Raw genomic sequence first — 22,030 nt, 5'->3', positions numbered from 1 at the left:
TTTTTTTTTTTTTTTCTCATTATTTTAGAGTCTTTCATTGACGCCGGCGAGGCCGCGGCCTGGACACGCGGCCTCTGGAGGATCAGGCACTGGAATTGCCGACGATAGCGATGCAGAAAGCGTGAAAAGTTACGGAAGTGCCTGCAGTGCCGCAAGCGCCTGTGATCATGCTACGTTTGCTCTCAACGGTACCACATGGTCTGGTAGATCACGAAGATACGTTGTTCATTGTTCAAATCATACTGGTGACAATGAACAATATCTTACACCTACCCAAAGAGCAGCTAGACAAGTTAGGAAATTTCAGGTAATAATTAATATTGTTTTTTATCATTTATGACATTATCTTATATTTTGTGTATATTGCAGTAATTAATCCATTTGCAATGGTATCTTAAGTCTTGAGTGTACACTGGCCCAAACTAATTAACAATAGAAGAATATATGTAAAGAGATAACTTCGTAAAGCTTCGTTCAAATTACTTGAATTCAAGGAACTTGAAGTCATATAATTTGAATTTTATCAATTTAAAATGATGAAATTAATAAATGTATTATTGAAAGATAATAAAAGTAAATATATGTATGTTGTTTGTAAAATATTGAAAGCGAAAAAAAATATGATAATGAAAGTGATATATAATGATAACATAATTTAACAATATATTCAAAATTTCTTTTATTATTATAGATCAGTGCTATTTTAGATATTTACTGATTCATATTAAATACTCGAACTTAATAAACATTCAACTTAATAAGAATTCAAGTAACATTTGATTAATTTAAATAAGGATTTTAAATCAAATTGAACTCATTTAAATTCCAATTGCTAGAATTCATTAACTTGATAATCAACAATATAAATTTTTGCGCAATGATATATTATTTATTGCAAATGTTTTAAAAAATTGCTATATTATATCATGATACTTAATATGGGCTTATATCTTTAATTAATCTAACAACTAATAATGAGATTAATTATAAGATAATTAAAATAGAAAGAAGAATAAGAAATAGAAAGAAGAATAAGAAAATTTAATATGATGAAATTTTTAACAAAAAGAATAATATAATATATAATATATAATAAAAAATAAATATTTATTTATTTATATATACTATTATATATTATTTGTATATATTAATAATAATAATATATTAATAATACTCGTATAAAACATTACTCATTAATCATTATAAAAATTATGTTGTTTAGGCTTTATTAAAGGAAGCGCGAAAGGAGATTGAAGAGAAGGATCAGGAAATATTTCGATTAACGAAGGAAGTAGTAGAGCTAAGATTATATAAAGCTTCTCTAAATAGTCCAGATGAAAGAACGGATAGTAGCGATGCCCTTACCGTACGAGAAAATAATCCTTTTTCTCCAGAATCCCCAAGCAAAGATTTACCAGATGAAAATGCGCTACGAAAGATCACAAGTCCAGAAACTCCAGAAAAACGTGCTCCCTCTGATCTTCCCTCCTCTCTTGCGGACTCGGGTCACTTCGAAGACGGATCCGTCCATTCGAAAGATTCTATATTTATACCAGAAGTGCAACCAGAAAGTACTCATATCACTACGACTCCTAATAAAGTTGATGAAAGTAATGCTTCCGATACATTTATAAGATCAACTACAGAAACACCGGAAAGAGATGAAGAGAGGCGCAAATTGGTGAATCTATATGAGAATAGAATTGAGGAAATGCATCGTAGACATGTTGATGAACTTCAAGATCTCAAGCAAAAACACAATGATAAGGTGATATCTCAGAAAAAATATATATATATATTAAATATTTATCACATGCAAAGTATTTTAAGAAGGATGATATAACTTAAAAAAATGTGATTCTTTAATCAAATACAACAATAAATCAAAAGAAAAGAAAATTATATATATACAAGAAAATTTTTACATATAAGATTTTGTTTTTGATAAAACAAAAAATATTTTCGCTTTTTTTTTTTAAATGAAAATAATAAAACAATAGTTATAACTGTAAATTTTTAATTGATTAAATATATATAGAATAAAATTATTAGTAATACAATATATAAATTTATACAATGAATTATTTTATATTTCAGGTGGAAAGTTTATTAAATCAATTAGCTGAAGTAAATACACGTTATTGTGAAGTGAGGCCTTCTGTTGATACTGCGGAAGCACGAGCTCGTGAATTAGAAGCGGAATTAGAAATTGTAAAAACAGAACTCTCAGAACAAAAGGCTCTATTAAATGAGCAAGAAGAAAGAAATAAACAAATGTACCTGAAAATGTATGCCAAAGGTCAAGAAGCAGCACGTATAGAACAAGCTGATCAGGTATATTATATAATATATATTATCATTATTTATATAAATATTACCAATTTTTTTATTTTATTTTATTTTTTTAAACTTATATAATATTTAATATTTCTTGAATACATAATTGAAATACATAATTAAAAATTAAGATTTATATATTTATCTATTTTTTATAAATAAAATTATAGATACTTGAACAGGCGCATCAAACACCACCAAAAGTTACTGTTGCAGAATTACTTCAACAATTAACAATTACACAAGCAGAATTAGAAAATATCAAGGTAAATATTTTTATTTTAATCGTTATATTTTCTTTTATACATTGTTAATATTATGATAGTAATATTATACACAGTGCACATTAAAAATGAAGGAAAAAAATTCTTTATGCTTGACTTCATTTATAATTGAAGCTTTATATTTATCTTCATCGCTATAAGATGGCATGATTTTTATTTTATATAATAAAATTTATCATATAACTTGTATAATAATACTAAAAAGTATCATTAATATAAAAACAATGTATTTAATTATTTTTAAAATAAATATTTAATAATCTAATATTATATTTAATAATCTAATATTTAATAATCTAATCTAATACTATTTGTAATTCTAAAGATTTGTAATTCTGTTTTTAAATTTAAAACGTTTTTGAATTATTTCATTTAATTAATAATGTTTTATATATTGTTTATAGATGTTATCTTCTTATAATATAATTTTTTTCAATTTCTTTATCTTTTTAATCATTCAGTTATTTAGTTATTGATGATTTTTACTTTCAAATAAAATTCTATATATTGTATTATTTAATTTTATTTCTTATATTATTTACTGTTTATTATTTTAGATTTCTATTAACTTTTTCATAATTTCTTCTTAAGGAAATGTAGATTATATCTCTATAACAATAAAACATAAAAATTCAAATATATAAGAATAAATAAGATATAATTTAGGAATCACTGTTGTTCATGCATCACTTTCTGTGCATCTTTGTTATTCACAAATCTCTTGTACTAATAATGTGCCACTTTTTTTGGTCGCCGCTCACACTCCAGGACACAAGCTACTCGCCTGAACCTCACATTTCAGCCGATCGTAGCCAAAGTTTATTAAGTGCTCAGGAGGCTGTTTCTCTCTGGGTCCTTGGCACACGTAAGGTCTGTATTTCTGCTGAATCGCCACGTGACGCAATTCTCATCCACTGTTTTAAGCATCAACGTTGTATTTGTTCACATACAAATGCACAAACAAATATTTTTTTCTTATTTCTGCCTTGTTGAGATTCCTTTTTTTGCAAAATAGTGGACTTTTATAATTTAAATAATTATTTTTTTAATGAAATATCTGCATTTTTCCCTTTAAATAATAAAAATATATTAGCTAATTTTGTAAATTTTAAATAAAAATTGTTAAACTTACTATTATTTATTTGTAACTATTATTTCTTAACAAATATTCTTATAAAATTTTTTTTATATATGATTATTTATGTACATATTATATTTAAATTAACTTTTATAAATAATTTATTTTATTATTATTAAACTAAGTTTTTATAAATTTGTATATATATTCTATTTTTTCAAGCATGAAAATAAATATAAAATAAATATATAAATATAATGATGAATAGTTTGTACAAATTACTTATACATATATATTATTATTACAACAAATATTTATACTTTATTTATTTATTTACTTTTTAATAAAGTAGTATCCAAAGAAATAATTGTATTATTTTTAATTAGTATGTCTGTTATATAATATTAAATATTTTTTTTCATGAATTATATTATATCAGTTAGTAAAAATTATTCTTGTATTTTTATAATAATTATTAATTAATTTTTTAAAAATTTAATTTTGTATTAATTAATATTTAAATATATTTAATTTAATTATTATTAATTTTGAAAATAAAAATTATGATAGTGGTAAGAATTGATTTCACGTGTCTTTATTTATAAATTATATTATGAGAGTTTATGAGAGAATGTATTTATTATAATGCTTTGTCACAATTGCATGCCAACTTAAGCACAAATGTAGTTGGTTTGTGTTATTATGCAGTATTATTAGGTTCGAAGAAAACTATTTTGTGCACTTGAAAGAAACAGCCTCTTATTATCCTTCAGTTAATGTAAGTTTGCACGTGCTTAAGCATCATATGCTTGCACCATTGCATACAAATCATATCATTATTATCATGTTAGATCCTGAAAAATGAGTTAATAATATTCTCAAAATGAATGTATTTAATTGTATAAATGTATTAAAATGTTTATTTTTAATTGATTTAATAATAAACTATGTTTGGATCTAATATGTAATATATATATATATATATATATATATATATAGTACACTGCCAAGGAATGTATAAAATTAAAAATATACACAGTTATTAATTTAATTTATAGAAATTATTTCCAAAATGATTAGCAAATATAATCTGTTTAACAGGCAATGTACCGACGTATACTAGAAGCACGTAATAATCAAGGTGCCCTTGATCCAGAGATCACATTGCAGTTCCTAAAATCGGCGATTTACTATTTCTTAACGGATAAAGAAAATCATCATGGGCATTTGAATGCAATTGAAAGCATTTTAGGATTCTCAGAAATTGAAAAGCACAATATTGATAAAATATATCGATCAACAAGAAAGTAATATTTAAAACTTCTTCATTATTGAATTTCAATGCAAATCTAAAATCTTCAGACAATTTATTGTATTTTTTTTATTCAATGCTATTTAAAAATACTTTATTTACAAATTATAGTATTTGAATTGAATTTTTTATTTAAAATCAATATTAATATTGTATAATATATAATTATACAATTATAAATTCTTTATACTATTAACTTATACTATTAACATGGCAGCATATAGCATTGCTATATATATTTTTATAACTATGACATCATATATGTGTACAATATTCACATTATATATTTATCTATTTTAATAATTTTTTTTATTATTTTTTTTCTTCAAATTAACATTAACAAATAATTCAATAACAAAATCATTATATACAATTGTGTTTGCTAATTTTATTCATTTTGCATAAGATAGCTTATTAATTCATTTATAAATTTCATTCATAATTCATTATTATAAATTTCTTATATTGATGCTATCAAAATATTTTTTGCTATATAAAAAAAAAAATAACTTAAAAGAGGAAAAAAATTTTTTATATTAGTTATGATTTTGCAATTTTATTTAATACACATATATATTTAATAGAGTATATATTATACATTATGTAGAGATATACAGTGATTATTATTAAAAGTTGAACAATTTAATACTTACAAAATTTTTGCATATTTATTTTTATTATAGAATTATGTTTAAAATATTTCGTATATGAATAAATTAATACATTTCTATGCAATATATAAAAATTAAAAATATCTTTTGTAAACGTATATATTTCTAAAAAAATCATATAAAAATCACCAGTTATTAAAAATTATATTTATGAAAAAACATGTAAAAAGAATTTAATTAATATTTTAATAATATTAACTATAGTTATAATTAATGGAAAACTATGGAAAATATATATGGATAATGAAAAACAATAATGGAAAACTATATAATAGTTTATATAATTTTTTTTATATAAATAAAAACTATAAATTTTTATAAAATTTTTTTTAAATATCTTTTATTATTATATAATATTCTTGTTTACCTTTTTTTATATCTTAATATTATTATCTTATGGTAATACTTCATTATTTTTGGATAATTATTTAATATATTTCTTTGATATATAAAATATGTTGAAATTTATAATTATTATATTTATAACATTTATTACTTTATATCTATACTTAAATCTATTTAAAATTTTTTCTACATTTTATTTCATTCGTTATTTTATTTAAATAATTTCATTTATCCATTTTTTCGCTTATAAATATTTAGATAAATATTATACAAATATAAATATCAATAATATTTCAATAATATAATATATAAAATCAATAATATAAATCATTCTAATAATATCACGAATATATTATTCATTTTATTTTTTATATCTCATTTTTATCAGATGTAAATTGATTTATAATTAAAAGTTATATATTTTTAATAATATAAAAATTAATATCTGAATTTAAATATTATTTAATAAGTTTGATTCACTTTTTTTAAATTTTGATTTATTTTGATTTTTAATTTATGATTTATTTTTTAACTTATACTTCTTATTCATTGCATTGATCTTTTAATAACATTTAATAAACATATAACATTTAATTAACATATAATAATATATATAATTATAATATATATAATATAATATTAGAATCGCTTATTTTTCTATTAAAATTTTTTTTTCTTAACAATTAACTTCGTGTGAATATAAAGATTATTTTTTCAAATTTTTATAAAAAATTCAATATTTATTATCTCTAATTATTTATTTAATTTATTTAAATAAATATAATCATAAAATTATCATATTTTAATAAAAATAAAATTATTATTTTATCAATGTAGAAACATATAAAATATTATAATTTATATAATATATTTATTATATATTTGTTAAATCAAATAATAGCTTATATATAGCTTATGGGCATGTAAGTATATAATTTTTAATAAACTGCTGATTTTGTACAATATTTACAAATTAAACTTTCATAAAACAATTATTAAATATTAAATACGATATATAATATGTTTCAATAACTATTGCTTAGACTTAAATTTTGTCATATATAATAATTAACAAAGCAAAGAAAACCAATAAATAGCAAGCCATTATTATATCATATATATATATGTATACATATATATGAATTTATTTTTAAATTATTTTGATTTTTAGTTAAAAAGATTTTATAAACAAAAATATTGTAAGCATTAAAATGTATAGCTTTAAGTAACTTACAAAAACAGTTTAATATTATTAAATATGTTTAAAAAAAGAAAAATTTGAAAAAGAAAAAGCTGTTTTACATTAAGTAAGTATAAAATAATTTCAAATGATAATTTTCATTTTTTAAATTTTTAATATAATTATATTACGATAAAAATATTAATTATGAATCGCTTGATATTTGAAATTAAAATTCAATGTTACATAATGTTAAATTACAAATATTAATTTGCAAGAAAAAGTATAATAAAACTTTGATTTCCTCACCATTTTTTATCCGAATAATATCAAGCGCCAAAAGGAAATGTAAATACTTATCTATATTATTTACTATATTATATATATATATTTTTTTTAATTTAATTTGTATAGATAAGTCTAATTTTAATTTGAAAAAAAAATAAAATTAAAGTATATATATAATAAGTTTTCATTCTTCATATCAAATGCAATCATAGCAATCATATATAAGTATTAAAATTTAATTATCCGATGTAATTAATTTTTATAATTAATTATATAATTCGGATAATCAAATCCTATTGTATTACACATCTTTAAGGAATTGTATATTATATTTTTCTATTGTTTTTATCATCTTTTTTTTTAGGAATGCAGATTTAAAAAATTTTATAATGTCAAAGTATTCAATTTTAATATTGTTTATTATATTTATACTTGAATAATAATATTTAATATTCATAATAATTAATTAAAATCAAAAATACATTTGAAATTCAATATTACATCTATACATTGAATTTATTTTTCATTTTTTTTTTATTAATAATTTATTAAATAATTTTTAATTTTTTACGTATTTATATTGTTAACGCATTTCAATATCATCAGTTCTGATAAATTAAATTTTAAAGTACAAAAAAGAATTAAAAATGAAACAAACAAATGAGAAAAATAGAATGAAAAAAAAAAAGAATGAAAGTGAAATGATTTAGAATAATAAATTATTAAAATTAATTAAATTTTTGCTTGTTTTTTGCAAATATTTTTAAAATTTCTAGATATCTCTTTAGTTAACATATTACTTAAGAAATATGACGTAATTAAAATATTTTAATTTATTAATTTATCATATTTACAATTACAATTTTATAATTTAAAATACTTTATATATAATTTACAAAATTATTTATATTCTCTAAAAAGTACAAGTACATATTCTCTAAAAAAAAACAAGTAAACTTTGAATTTATTATAAGTTTTTCTAATTTGAAATATAAATTTATTGAAAAATTTTAAAGATATATTGTGTAAATTATTTAGAATACGTTGATCGAAAATTATTCTTTTATATAATTTTATTAATTTTTATTTACTTGATTTAAAAAGTATATATCAAAAATAAAAAATGACATATGTATATATGTTTACATACAATGTATAAGTAAATGAAATAAAGTAAATGATTTAATCCTTTGTATTGTACTTGAAATTATTAGTTGGCAATATATATCAATTAATATATTGCATAATAATTATAACAGTTATAATTCTTATTATATAAAATATTGAAATATTCTTATATTTCACATTGTACATTATGTAATATATTGTACAAATTATGCCATGTTTAATATAATTTATTTTTTGATATATTAAGCATATTTCATAAAATGCATTGCAACAACTATAATTTGTATATTTAATGTAAGCAATTACAAAATATATAACTATATGAAAAGCATTTTATTTATCTCAATGCAAAAGATTAAATACATTTACTTGTTCATAAAAAAAAAAGAAAAAAATTTATTAATTTCATAGTAAAATATGAAATATTTTTTTTCTTTCATAAAATATATGTATAATTTAATATGATATATTTTATATTTAATTAATTGTAAGTTATGCAAGATATTAAATATTTTAATTTTTGAATATATAGATTATATAATATTATAGATTATATAAATTTATATAATATTATATTATATTATACATAAATTATATAATATATATATATATTTAGCTGTTATTAAATAAAATATAGTATATATTCATAATATTAGTCCAGATATGGCGTCTAGATAATGAAACAATTTGGAGACTGAGGGAAATATTTTGCCTTTTTATCTGCTTGATTATATCAAGTTAGATAGATATGAGAGAGTATTATAATGTAATTATTTATGGATGTCATATAAAAATTAAAAGGAGCACATTTCTTATATACCTGTTATGACTCTATTTCACATGTTTTAAAATAATTTATATATTCAAAATTTTAATATTCATTTAATCAGATATCTTTGGAAAATCGATTTTAGAGATCTAAATAAATATAAAAACAATTAAATCTTATTTATTAAATTATAAATATTTTAAGTATACCGTAGATGAAATAAAACAGAGATAGCTATCTCGATCATATTAATATCTCGCTTTATCCAATCAAAATTTCAGTTTATAACTTAATAAATAATTTTCAATTTTTATATATCAGTTTTTGTGTTTGTTTTGATTGCTAAAATCGATATTAAATATTAATACCATGATACTATATACATATTAGATTAAAACCAAAGATACATATAAATATCAAAAAATTATTAAATATAAAATAGATTATGAAAAAAAAAAATATATGCTTTGTTATATGTATGTATGTTATTAATAACTGTTCTAATATTAATTAGATAATACAGTTTGAAAAAAATAATTATGCTTCAAGTTTTATTAATTATATTTTGATAATACTAGAATACTATTATAAGGGTACTGGAAAATAAATTTATTTTCATGTAGTAAAATGTATTTATATTTTTTAAAAATATCATTATTCAAAAAAACAATTTCAGTTTTAGTATATTTCAATAAACTAAAATTTATATACATTATTTATATATATACATATGTACATTTATGTAGATATTATTTGAGTTAAAAATATTTTAAATAAACTATTTATATAAAAAATTAATTAATATTGTATTTTTCCAATACCCTTATTAATTTTATTTTGTAGACATTTTTATAGTAATAAAAACAAAATATAATAATTAATATCAAATTTTCATTTCTATTTCAAAAAATAAATGTAAAATATGTTCATAGAAATGTGAACATTTTGCTTAAAATTTCAATTAAAAATATTTTATGCATATCATTATCATAAAGAATTAATAATAATGGATTTTGAAATTAAAAAAAGAAAACTATATAATTAGTTCACATTTCTAAAGAATACTTTTATTATAAGAGATATAAAACTATAATTATAAATTCTTTTCTCATTATTTAAAATTACATTTCCTTAGAAGATAGCAGTTTTAAAATTATCTTAAAAGTAATATTTATATCTTTCAAATATATCGCGATCTCTTGAGAATGAAATCTAAACAGTTAAATCGTGATATTAAATAAAATTTTCTTATTAATTTATCTACTCATAATCTTTTGCAAAGAAAATAACATAAATAAATACCATATATAATAAATAATAGAATTATATTATATACGATGGTCTTCTGTATTTTCATGTATTGTATTATTTACTGTTTTTTATAAATGATGTAATAATTATCTAACTTTAAACGTTAATTAAAACCAATATATTAATTTTTAATAATATTAATAATTGGAATATAAAATATTCCTATATTATTTTCTTATGCATGACTTATTTATATATTTTAATATAATAGTGATATGATATAGTGGTTATTAATAAAATCTGTTAAAATTCTATAGTAAATATATGTATGATTTGCTTTATCATAAATATTATTATTGAAGATAATTTTCAAAATATTTCATAAGAAATCAATTTTGAAAAACTATATATAATTTATAAAATTTTTAAGTTTTAATATTGTTATAAAATAAAATGATGAAATAAAATTAAATATTAAAAAATTAATATTAATATTAAAAAATAAATTAATATTAAAAAATTATTATAATAATAAATATACTTCTTATATAGTAAATGGAATAATAATAATGTGACAAAAATATTAATAAAAATTTTTTAAACAGGTATTTTATTTTTAAAAGTTTTATGAAAGAAATGTAAAATACAAATTATGTAATTATTTCTTTCCAGCTATAATAATACCATCATATTTCTGTTGAAACCACTTCATTGCATCTTCTTTGGTAAGTCTATGTTGAAAACCGACTTTTCCAGTTTTTCTTCTTCTGTGAGCTACATTGAAACCTTAACAAAAAAAAAAAAATAATAAATTACACACAAAATAATTTTTATTAATTAATAGTTATTTATTTATTATTTTATTATTTTTTGAATTATTATAATTCAATTATTATAATTATATTATTTTTTACAATGAAATATATAAAGCATAGTAAATTAATAAATTAAGCTGTGTAAATTAATAAATTATCATACATCATTAATGTTAATTATTTATCGTCTTCAAAATTTCTTAAGTTATCATTCTATTAATTAAGATTTCTATTCAATTCATTTTTTATTATAAATATAATTATAATATAATATAATATATTTTTTATAATATAAATATAAATATAAATTGTAGCTTCAATTAAGTAACACACCCAGTATAATAAAGTGGGCATGAGTTGCAAATATGAAGCCTGTATTTTAGCACATATTTTATAAATATAGATACGACTGAATATAGTAGTAACTATTATGCCAAATGTGCATATATTTATATATTTAATAAATTGATTTTTCATAGAATATAAAATGAAAATAAACTAACCTGGGCGTCCGAGAACAACATAGAAGTCCAAACCATAAATACCAATGCTAGGATCATATTTAATTCCTAAGTCAATATGTTCTTGAATACCAAAACCAAAGTTTCCGGTACCAGAAAAATTTTCTTTTCGTAATTCATATTCTCGTACCTTTAAAAAAAAAAAAAAAAAATATCAAACGGAAAATATTATGAAACATTTAATTTAAGTAATAGAATTACTTTCAATCCACGTTCAAGAATTTCTTCTGCTTTAGCACCTCGTACTGTGCAATGTACTGCAATTTTTTCATTACGACGAATTCCAAAAGATCGAACAGTATATCTTGCTTTGGAAAATACAGGTTGTTGTCCAGTTAATTGTTCTAATACCTATAAAAATAAAATAAATAATATAATTGAAATAATGAATAATATATATTTATAATATAGTTATATATTATTGTTATATATATTGTTATAAATTATTGTTATATATTAATATTGTTAAATATTATATATATATATTTATTATTTATATTTTTATTTATAAAAATATAATTCCATAAAAAAGAAAATTAATTTTTTAAAATCAATTCTTATTATAAACGAAAATATAAAAAAAATGTTTATATATTTATATAATAGTTAAAGTGGCATAAAAGAAGAAAGTTATGAATGTAATTATGAATTTAACACAAATGTAATATATTAACAAAAATGTGTATAACATAATATATAAAGAAAATATAAGTAATATTTATAAGTACCTTTGCAGCACGGGTTAGTCTATCACCAGATTCACCCACACAAATATTCAAACAAAGTTTACGAATGCGTACTTCACGCATAATATTCTTTGATGCATCCTTAGGCTCTTTTCTCACTTTTTTCTCGATTCTTTTTTCAACTTTTTTTTCTGAAGATTTCTTTGAATCCTGTAAGAAAATTACTTTAATACGATTTCAACAAAATTATACATTCCTATTATATATAAAAATAAAAAAATATTCAAAACATTTTATTCTAATAATAAATTAATTTAACTTCCCATACTATTTTCTTAAACTATTATATATAAACAATTAATTTAAAACTATAAAATTATAAACATCATTAAATAAATCTAGGTTATATTTGTTATACATGCTGATCACAAACCTCAATCAACTGTCATATATTAAATTATAATTCTAATATATTAATGAAAAAGATATTAATCAATAATAAATAAATAATAGTAATTTTTTTATAATACATAAAAAATAATTTATTAATATTTGATGTCTTTGGTATTTAAAGATTATAAAATTTATTTTAAAAACAACAATTCCACACTTACCGCCATGATGAACCGGAAAGAACGAATCAATATCGCCCTCTATTGAGTAAAAAAGTACTACAAAAAAATGTTTTTAAGTAATCTCATAAATAAAAATCTAATATAAAATAAATTATTTACATATATAATTTGAGATCAAGTAAAATATTTTGTAATGTTTATGATAAAAAATATGTATATGTATGTATGTATTATTAATAACATAATTTACTTTAAATATGATATAGAGAAAATAAATTAATAACAATATTAAAATACAGTCAATTATTAGAAATTACCTAAGAGATGTTTCTTTTTGAGTTTATGAAATATTTATTTTTAATAAAATGTTATAATAAATCAAGAATTCAATGAAATTATTCAGTTAATTAATAATTATTATATGCATATTTCAATGCAATTATTATATCTCAATATTGTAGCTAACATAATTCAATTATTTCTCATATTGATTATCATATTTTTCTTTTGTGTGATTTTAATTTTTAATTAAATACAATAGTAGAAATTAAAATTAAAATTTTCTATATTTTTTATTTAAATTTTTTATATTTCATATTTAAAAATTTAAAAGTTAAAATATATTTTATATTTTAAAATATGTACATATTATAGAAAAAAAATTTGAAAAATATAGATAATAAATTATTCAAAATCATGAACATGATTATAAATCACATTCTAATTTATAAAACATTAAATTTCCATATTTATAAATCATTGAAAGTATAGAATAAAAATGAAACAGTAAATAATATATTTTCATTATTTACATAGGCATGGGGTTTTATTTTTATTAAAGAAATAATATTTTTTTCATTTCATTGTGCAAAGTAATTATAAATGATTTATTTTTATCTTTTTAGTTTTTGTAGATTCAAAATCATAAAATTTTTTGTGAAGTATCATATAAAGTATCAATAACATTTGATCTGATTTAGATTATTGTATTTTTTATATATATGTAATAAACATTAATACGTTATAATATTTTATTTAATATTTTTATTATATAAGATTTCATATCAATCAATCTATAATTAAATTAAAATAATGTTTTTTAACACAATTTTGTAATTATGATTTATTCATTGATTTTAATTATAATTCTATTTATAAAATGATTCAAACTTATTTTACTAGTTTACACTAATATTTGCTTAAATTTTTATAAATATTATAAATATAAAATATAAACATTATTCCTATTATCATTTTATATTTTATAATCACTCCATTATATAATTAAAATAATATATTAAATTAATATTTTAATAATAAATATGTTTATATTGAATTATTTTTTAATATAACTCGTAAAGCTGTGAAGATAGAGAAGGCATTGGACAAATACTGAAATATTATTAATTTATCATTTATATATTATTCTTAATTAATTAATTTATAATTAATGTTTAAAGAATTAAATAATTTTACCGCACAATAAGAGCGCAGAGAAAGTTTTGGCACTAAAAAATTGATGGAAGAGATATTGGTTTTTGAAATATCAGCATAATCAATATATTTTGTTGCATTTCTGATGTCTGTTCATACCATTTTAAATTATATGCACTTATTGAAACATTTTTACTCTAGAAATTATGGAAAATTAATTATATATATGATTCAATTAATTATATATATGTACATGTAAATGAATATAAATTATATATTGAATAAAAATATATAAAATATACAAATAAATCAAATTTTTATTTGAAATTAATTATTTTCATTTTTTCAATGATACAAATAACTTTATTTGAAATTTAAAAATCTTAAATGTTGATAATGAGATAATTTATTTATTCATATTTATTTATTATAAACAATTTAAGTTTATTAAACGAAAAAAATAAAGATAGAGAAACTGTCTTTGTTACGTAACCGTCTCATTCTGTTTCAATTTCGTTTTATTTAATGCAAACTTATATTGTTTATAAATAAGTTAATTTTTATATTTGTTTTGATTTTTAGAAATCGATTCTTCAAATAGGATAGGATAGTTAATAGTCTTAAGAATATATGCACTCTCTATATTTATATAATAAATATATATTTATATAATAAATACACTTATCTTTGTTAACTTAATATAAATATAAAAATATATTTTATAATTAAAATACTGTTATTTAGAATATTATTAATTTCGATAAAATATTAATTTCAAAATAATATTTGTTTAAATACATATATTTAAAATACTATCTTTTTATGTGTTCAAAGAAGATTTCAAAGAAAATTTTATTTATAAAATGTTATATCATTGAAAAAAATTAAAATATTTATTTCTATTTATCTATTTTAAAAATTTATTTTCTTTGAGCTCGGATCAAGTTAAATAGGTACGTATGATATATAAATTCTTAAATAATTTAAATAATTTAATAAACAAGATAGTTCAATTTTTTGGATTGCATTGAGAGAAATTAAATGCATTAATTTTGGAAATTATAAGATAATAATAAGATAATAATATTAAAATAACTGTTACTTATAATTAACACATATTAATTATATTAATGCAACATGGAACGTTAGATTATTCAAAAATATCAAGTTATATATTTGTATATTCTTATCTTGTTTACACTCATACGAATCTGTTTAAATTTATCCAAGTCCACTTATGTTTCTATTCCGATCTGAATAATGAATGTATTCGATTCATTATCGAATTCAATTATTTACATTGAATCTAAATGTAATTTCTAAATTTTTGTAAATATTTTATATAAATAATAATGTACATGTAAACGATTTTTACCATATCATCCATATATTGCGCTGGCCATGCATATAAATAAACTTCTATGAGTGCAGTGAAACAGGTGATTAAACATGTGATAAACTGTATTTTTATAATTAATAGAGGATTTTGGTTACAAATTATATTATATTATTATATTATATCATTATAAGATAAATCAGTTTTTCCATCGATATTAATGACTTTAAAATATGTTATGAAAGAAATCATTTTGAGCAATTTTTTTTTTTACATCAAATTTAATTTTTTAATTATTCACAAAAACTTTTGCTATTTCTTATAAAAATCTATAAGCATTGTTACATGATTTGCATTTATTATATGTTTATACAAGAAATTCCAGAAGTTGATTAATAAAACATAAACTGATTTTAAGCATAAACATATAATATATATAATTGTTATATAACAAATATTTTTTTTTTTTTTTTTGATATATCGAATTATATCATGAATAATGAATAAAGTATAATATTCAACACATTTTCTTTGATATATGTTACTTGAATTTATTCGTGCTCAGTCGGTAATATGTAGTTAATACTATTGTCATTGCTCAACTAGGTTTCCGCGATTGATCAATTCAATTTTTTGTTAATAACTCATTAATAAAGTCATAACAAAATTTTTTTAGTTATATAGGTCCTAATATATACTTTTACAAAGTAACAAAAAATATTACTTAAAATTATCTCAAAATCAAATTATATATGTATTATGTATGTATTATATATGTATCTATTATATATATATGTATATATATATATATATATATATATACATATATTATATATTATATATAAATGCATCACATGTTATCACGAATGCACATCTATAAGTAGAATTCAATATATCATTAAAAGTTTTTTGTGAATAAATCGAAAATTAAGTCTAATCGATTATATAAAAAAAATGATACTTTTAACATATTTTAAATTTATTGAAATCGATAAGAAAGAAATTAATTGACAAATTGACTGAATTATGAAAAATATTACATACATAAGATATCATAAAATTTACCATTATTAATATAATACCAGCAAGTCATATTAAATGATGTTGCTATTATAGTGTAAAAAATGATATGCTGGAGACAATTGGCTATTTTGCGTATCTAAAAAATAAATTGCTTACAATGAATATAAATAAAAATAATTTAATCTATACATTATAAAATGTTAATCCTATTGATTAGTTCTCTCCTCATTGATTTTAATGACTTTAAAATATATCGTAAAATATTGTTTTAATCAACTTTTTTTTTTATACACAATTGACGATCGGCAGTTTTCGAATTATTTACAAAAATTAATACTATTATATTGAATTTTACTATATTGAATTTTATTATATTGAATTTTATTATATTGAATTTAATTTATATATGCGTTCAAGAATAATATATGAATTGAATAGTGTGAATATTATAATTTGTAAATATTGAATAGTATTGAATATTATAATTTGTTCATTATTTATATTTTCATTTTTAGGATATTTTGTATAGACATACACATATAATAAGCAGAATTCAATAATATAATACCAAAAATTTTTTGCGAATAATTCAAAAATTAGAGTTGGTTATGCATAAAGAAAAAAGTTGCTGAAAAGGAACGAACAATATATTTCAAGTTTATTAAGATTATAATATGTAAAGTTTATTAAGATTAATGAAGAAGAAATAATCAACAAGTTGATTATCTTTACCTCCTGATTTGTAATTGTTTTTTTATACAAATGACCATCATATCTTTGTTTGAAATATTCTGTATCTTCACGATCAAACATTCAAATCTAATGACCACGAACCACAATAAAAGCGCTCCAAATATGCTTAGGCATACAGTTGCAGAACATTGATAAGCAAAGAAACATTGATGGAAATATATTATAATATATACTGCTGTATTATTAAGGCTTAATGGAAATTCTGTATAGAATGGTAAGGAAACAGGTAAGAATATAGGTCCTAATATAAATATCGTCGTAGTTAAGTATGAAATTACTATAGCATTTCCATAAAGGATATAACATTTTGCTACATATTTCTGGATAATTTCCTTTTCGTATTATTTTGCCTCTTTAATATAGGTTATTATTTCTTCGATTATATGCTGTTAATTTATGATAAATAATTTATAATAAAATATGTATAATAAAACATATATAATAATAAATATAATCATTTTCATCCATAAATCATTAAATTTCTATTAATTTTTATTCTATTAATCGATAATATAAATAATCGATAATATAAATCGATAATATAAATTTACTTTTTTAATATTGCGAATATAAATTTTTAAATAATAATAATATATTCTTATTTTTTTAATAATATATTATTTGTGAAAATTTTTTTTAACATTTAATCGTAAATTTGAAAAAATGAAAGCATTTATTAATATTATTTTTAAATTAAAACTGATAAAGATGAAATAATATATAATATAAAACAATATATAAATTATATATTGATAATATATAATATATTATATTTTTCTTTAAGGAAACATATTTTAAATTTAAAGTACATATTTAAAATTAAAGTTACTAAAATATACTAGATTAAATCTATTATTCTGATATATTTTTTATATTTTAATATAACAATATATATATATATATATATATTGTAATTTATAAATATATTGATTATAAATATATATATTTATATTTTTCAAAAATATATTTATCATTTTATATTTCTTTTTAAGATATTTTAATTTGTAAAAATTATTGTACAAAAGTCAAATAATATATAAAAAGATATATAATTTATACGTTTTAAAATTATTTTATAAAATGAATGTATATGATAATTTGATAATTAATAAATAACATCATACTTTTTTCTAACATTGTATTTTATTGCAGAGTTTTTAATATTTTAGTATTACTATTTAATTTTAATATAATAGTTAGTATAATATAGTTTAGTATCAGTAATTTTAGTAGTAATTTTAATTTTTTATATATTTTTTAATTTTAATTTTTTAATATAGTAGTTAGTATAGTATAGTTTAGTATCAGTAATTTTAGTAGTAATTTTAATTTTTTAGTAGTAGTAATTTTATTGCAAAACTAACTAAATTCGGATAAAAAGGGATTGTTATTGAATTCGATTATTATTAAAATATAATCAGAGACAATTTACATTTTGAAATAAATAATTGTTCACATCTTATATGATAAATAAAATAAATTAAGTAAAGTTAACATTAACTAATTTAATTTTTTGAATTTTTAAAATTTTTAAAATTTTTTTAATGGGTTTTTAGAAAATAAAAGAAATACTAATTAAAATATAAAACAAATTTTATATAATTTATCACATTCAGCAATCACTATTAACTTTCGATAATAAATTTATTTCTAATTTTTTATAATATAAACTTTAATATTTTGTAACAATTATTGTTACATCAATGCAATGAAAAATCTTTATTTTATTAGTCTTTTTTAACTAATCATTTAATTAACCATTTAACACTTTCTAAAAGTAGATGAATTATAAATAAATAATATTTTCCATATTATTTAAAAAAAAAAGATTATTGCAAATAATAAATTTGTACATAATACATAATTTAAATACAATAATTAATAGGAAATAAATAAGAATTTAAATTTTATATTCTTAAATATATAATAATTTAATTATGTCATATAATTCAATTTTAATTTTTAAATTAATTAATTATCCGATAAGACCAATTTTATTCTAATATTTTCTTCTTTTTCTTTCCTTTTTTTCTTTATGTCTGTTATTATATATCTTTTTATATCATCTTGTATATTATTGTATAATAACTTACTTGTAAAGTGTCATGTTTGATCGCGCATATAGTGGTTTGAACAATTAGTTGAATAAAAACTACCACTATGCTTATAGACTTAGCGATAATGACGATATCGTCTTGGTGTAAATATATCAAATGAAACATAGGCAAGCTTCCCAAACAAGAGCTAATAATAGTAAAGATTTGTAAAAATCTAAAAGCAATGATTTGATTTCTACTGTTATTAGCAGAAATTGGTCAACAGAAGCACAAAGCTACACTAAGCCACGTAATGTAAATGACTCTTTTTAACATTACTTGCTCTATCATAATTTTAAGAAATTGTTGAAAAAAATGAAATAAAATTTCACTGATGAATAAAATTGTGTGCAGATTGTTGCTAGCTTGAATTGTTATACTTCTTTGAAAGATAATAGAGATAAGAGAAAAAGAAAGAAAGATAATTAAATATTCATTACATGATCATAGATTATTCATTATTCATGGAGCATTGCTTCAATAGAAAAAGGAATTTAATAAATCAACATAAATGAAGTATAATTTATCGGTAATGATTTTTTCCAGACTATTTCTGCATAGTCTAGCTCGATGGAAATAATTATTGGTTATACTGGTAGTATATTAGAAACATGCAAAGGAAGGTTATTACGTAAAGTGATTAATATTAAGGAATAAACGTTCTATTAGAAACTTCTATTACAATGTTCTTTTGTAAAAAGATAAAGAATATTATATTAAGTTAGGTATTCAGACAGTCAACTTATATACACGTAATATTTACGAAATATTAGCTAATAGGAAAGAAAATGTGATAACGCAAAACGCATAGAATCCATATCAATACAAAGTATCAATAGATTTAATATGATATGGTATAATCTAAGAGTCTAAAGATTTGAAGTAATTTTCTAATGCTATCGAATGAAATCAAAAATATTGTAAGTATTTAATATACGTATCAATTAAAATTCATGAAAATATAAAATAATATAAGGAAATGAAATTCTATGAATAATTTTCTATTTAGATGTAATTAATTCTCGAAATTTTATAATAACAAAATTTGTTTTATATTCACGTATTCTGTTTCTGAACATAATTTTTCTTGGAATTCTAATTCATATTTTATTCTTATTTAAATGACTTGATTAATTAATGATTATCAAAAATCTCATTTTATTTCATAGATGAAATGAGATATTTAAATATTTAAAGCTTTATACATAAATTTTATTATAAATTTTTTTTCGTTAAAATATTCATTAATTTTTTTTAAGTATAAATATTTCAAAAAAATATCATTTCTTTAGCATTCTTCATGATTCCATATTAGGCATCATATCCAATCATATTAAAATTTACTTCTAAATACATTTATTTTATTTTTTTATTTTATTTTTTTATTTATAATTTTAAAGCAAGCTTGAACTTTGTTTTGTAATTGTAATGATTTAAATTTTCTTAATATTTTTATTTATTTTTTGTGACTTTTTATTTCTTCTTTTGCTCCTATTTATTTTTTTATTTTTGTTTTTTTATTTTTTTCCTCTTATTTTTTGCAATGATTGGAAATATTAGTGTTCTTTCAAATGAATAATTAAAAATTTTAATTTTATTTTGCTTTGAATATAATATAGATGTTAACGGATAAAATATGACTTTTAATATTAAAATCTCATTGTTAGATGATCATAAAAAATAATCTATTATTAATAAAATTTAATTTTTTATTTTTTTATTATAAATGATGTATATAAATAATTTTTTGAAATGATTTATATATGTTGTAAGCAATAAATTGTGACCAATATAAAAAATGCACTTATAAACATTTATTGTATTCTATTTTATATAATTTTTATATAAAGTATTCTATACTTTAATATAAATTTTTTTATTTATTTTTTATTATCTATTTATTTATTTTTTAACATTTTTTTTTAATTTAACAACAAAAGTTAAAATTTGTCTTAAATTTTTTCATTATGTTTCAATATATTTTAATTTAACTTAGTTTATTAGTTTAATAACAATTTAATTTAATATAGTTTAAACTTTTTTTTATTTTAAATATTTAATCTTATATTTCAGTCCTTCTAATTTGGATGATTTTTACATTAAAATATAATAATTTATACTTATATTTTTATATTTATATAAAATTTA

General features: G+C 18.3%; 2 protein-coding genes and 1 pseudogene across 3 annotated transcripts in view; 1 reads left to right on the top strand and 2 right to left on the bottom strand.

The window, feature by feature from the left end:
- Window positions 1-5,080, top strand: part of LOC122719293 — a 24,718-nt gene extending 19,638 nt beyond the window's left edge. The window contains exons 3-8 of one of the 2 annotated variants that reach the window (XM_043944992.1): window positions 29-307; window positions 1,223-1,768; window positions 2,098-2,334; window positions 2,508-2,603; window positions 3,390-3,491; window positions 4,801-5,080. In XM_043944992.1, the coding sequence (XP_043800927.1) occupies window positions 29-307; window positions 1,223-1,768; window positions 2,098-2,334; window positions 2,508-2,603; window positions 3,390-3,491; window positions 4,801-5,010 (1,470 nt within the window). In that variant the 3' untranslated portion in view covers window positions 5,011-5,080. The remainder of the gene's footprint in view (window positions 1-28; window positions 308-1,222; window positions 1,769-2,097; window positions 2,335-2,507; window positions 2,604-3,389; window positions 3,492-4,800) is intronic. The other variant, XM_043944993.1, reaches the window with a different exon arrangement.
- Window positions 5,081-11,235: 6,155 nt separating this feature from the next.
- LOC122719299 (60S ribosomal protein L11) lies at window positions 11,236-12,893 on the bottom strand. The gene is made up of 4 exons (XM_043944999.1): window positions 12,708-12,893; window positions 12,181-12,330; window positions 11,962-12,109; window positions 11,236-11,429 (listed from the first exon to the last, which is right to left on the bottom strand). Exons 1-4 carry the CDS (start codon window positions 12,786-12,788, stop codon window positions 11,302-11,304), a joined length of 507 nt encoding a protein of 168 aa, XP_043800934.1. The 5' UTR covers window positions 12,789-12,893; the 3' UTR covers window positions 11,236-11,301.
- A 1,673-nt stretch (window positions 12,894-14,566) lies between these two features.
- LOC122719295 lies at window positions 14,567-20,173 on the bottom strand (annotated as a pseudogene).
- Window positions 20,174-22,030: the final 1,857 nt, after the last annotated feature.

This window comes from Apis laboriosa, unplaced genomic scaffold (assembly GCF_014066325.1).
Source record: "Apis laboriosa isolate Shangri-la unplaced genomic scaffold, ASM1406632v1 scaffold71_cov137, whole genome shotgun sequence".
NCBI classification, from domain to species: Eukaryota; Metazoa; Arthropoda; class Insecta; order Hymenoptera; family Apidae; genus Apis; species Apis laboriosa.
The sequence above is the reverse complement of the archived record's forward strand: the minus strand, read 5'-3'. Positions and strand labels throughout refer to the sequence as shown.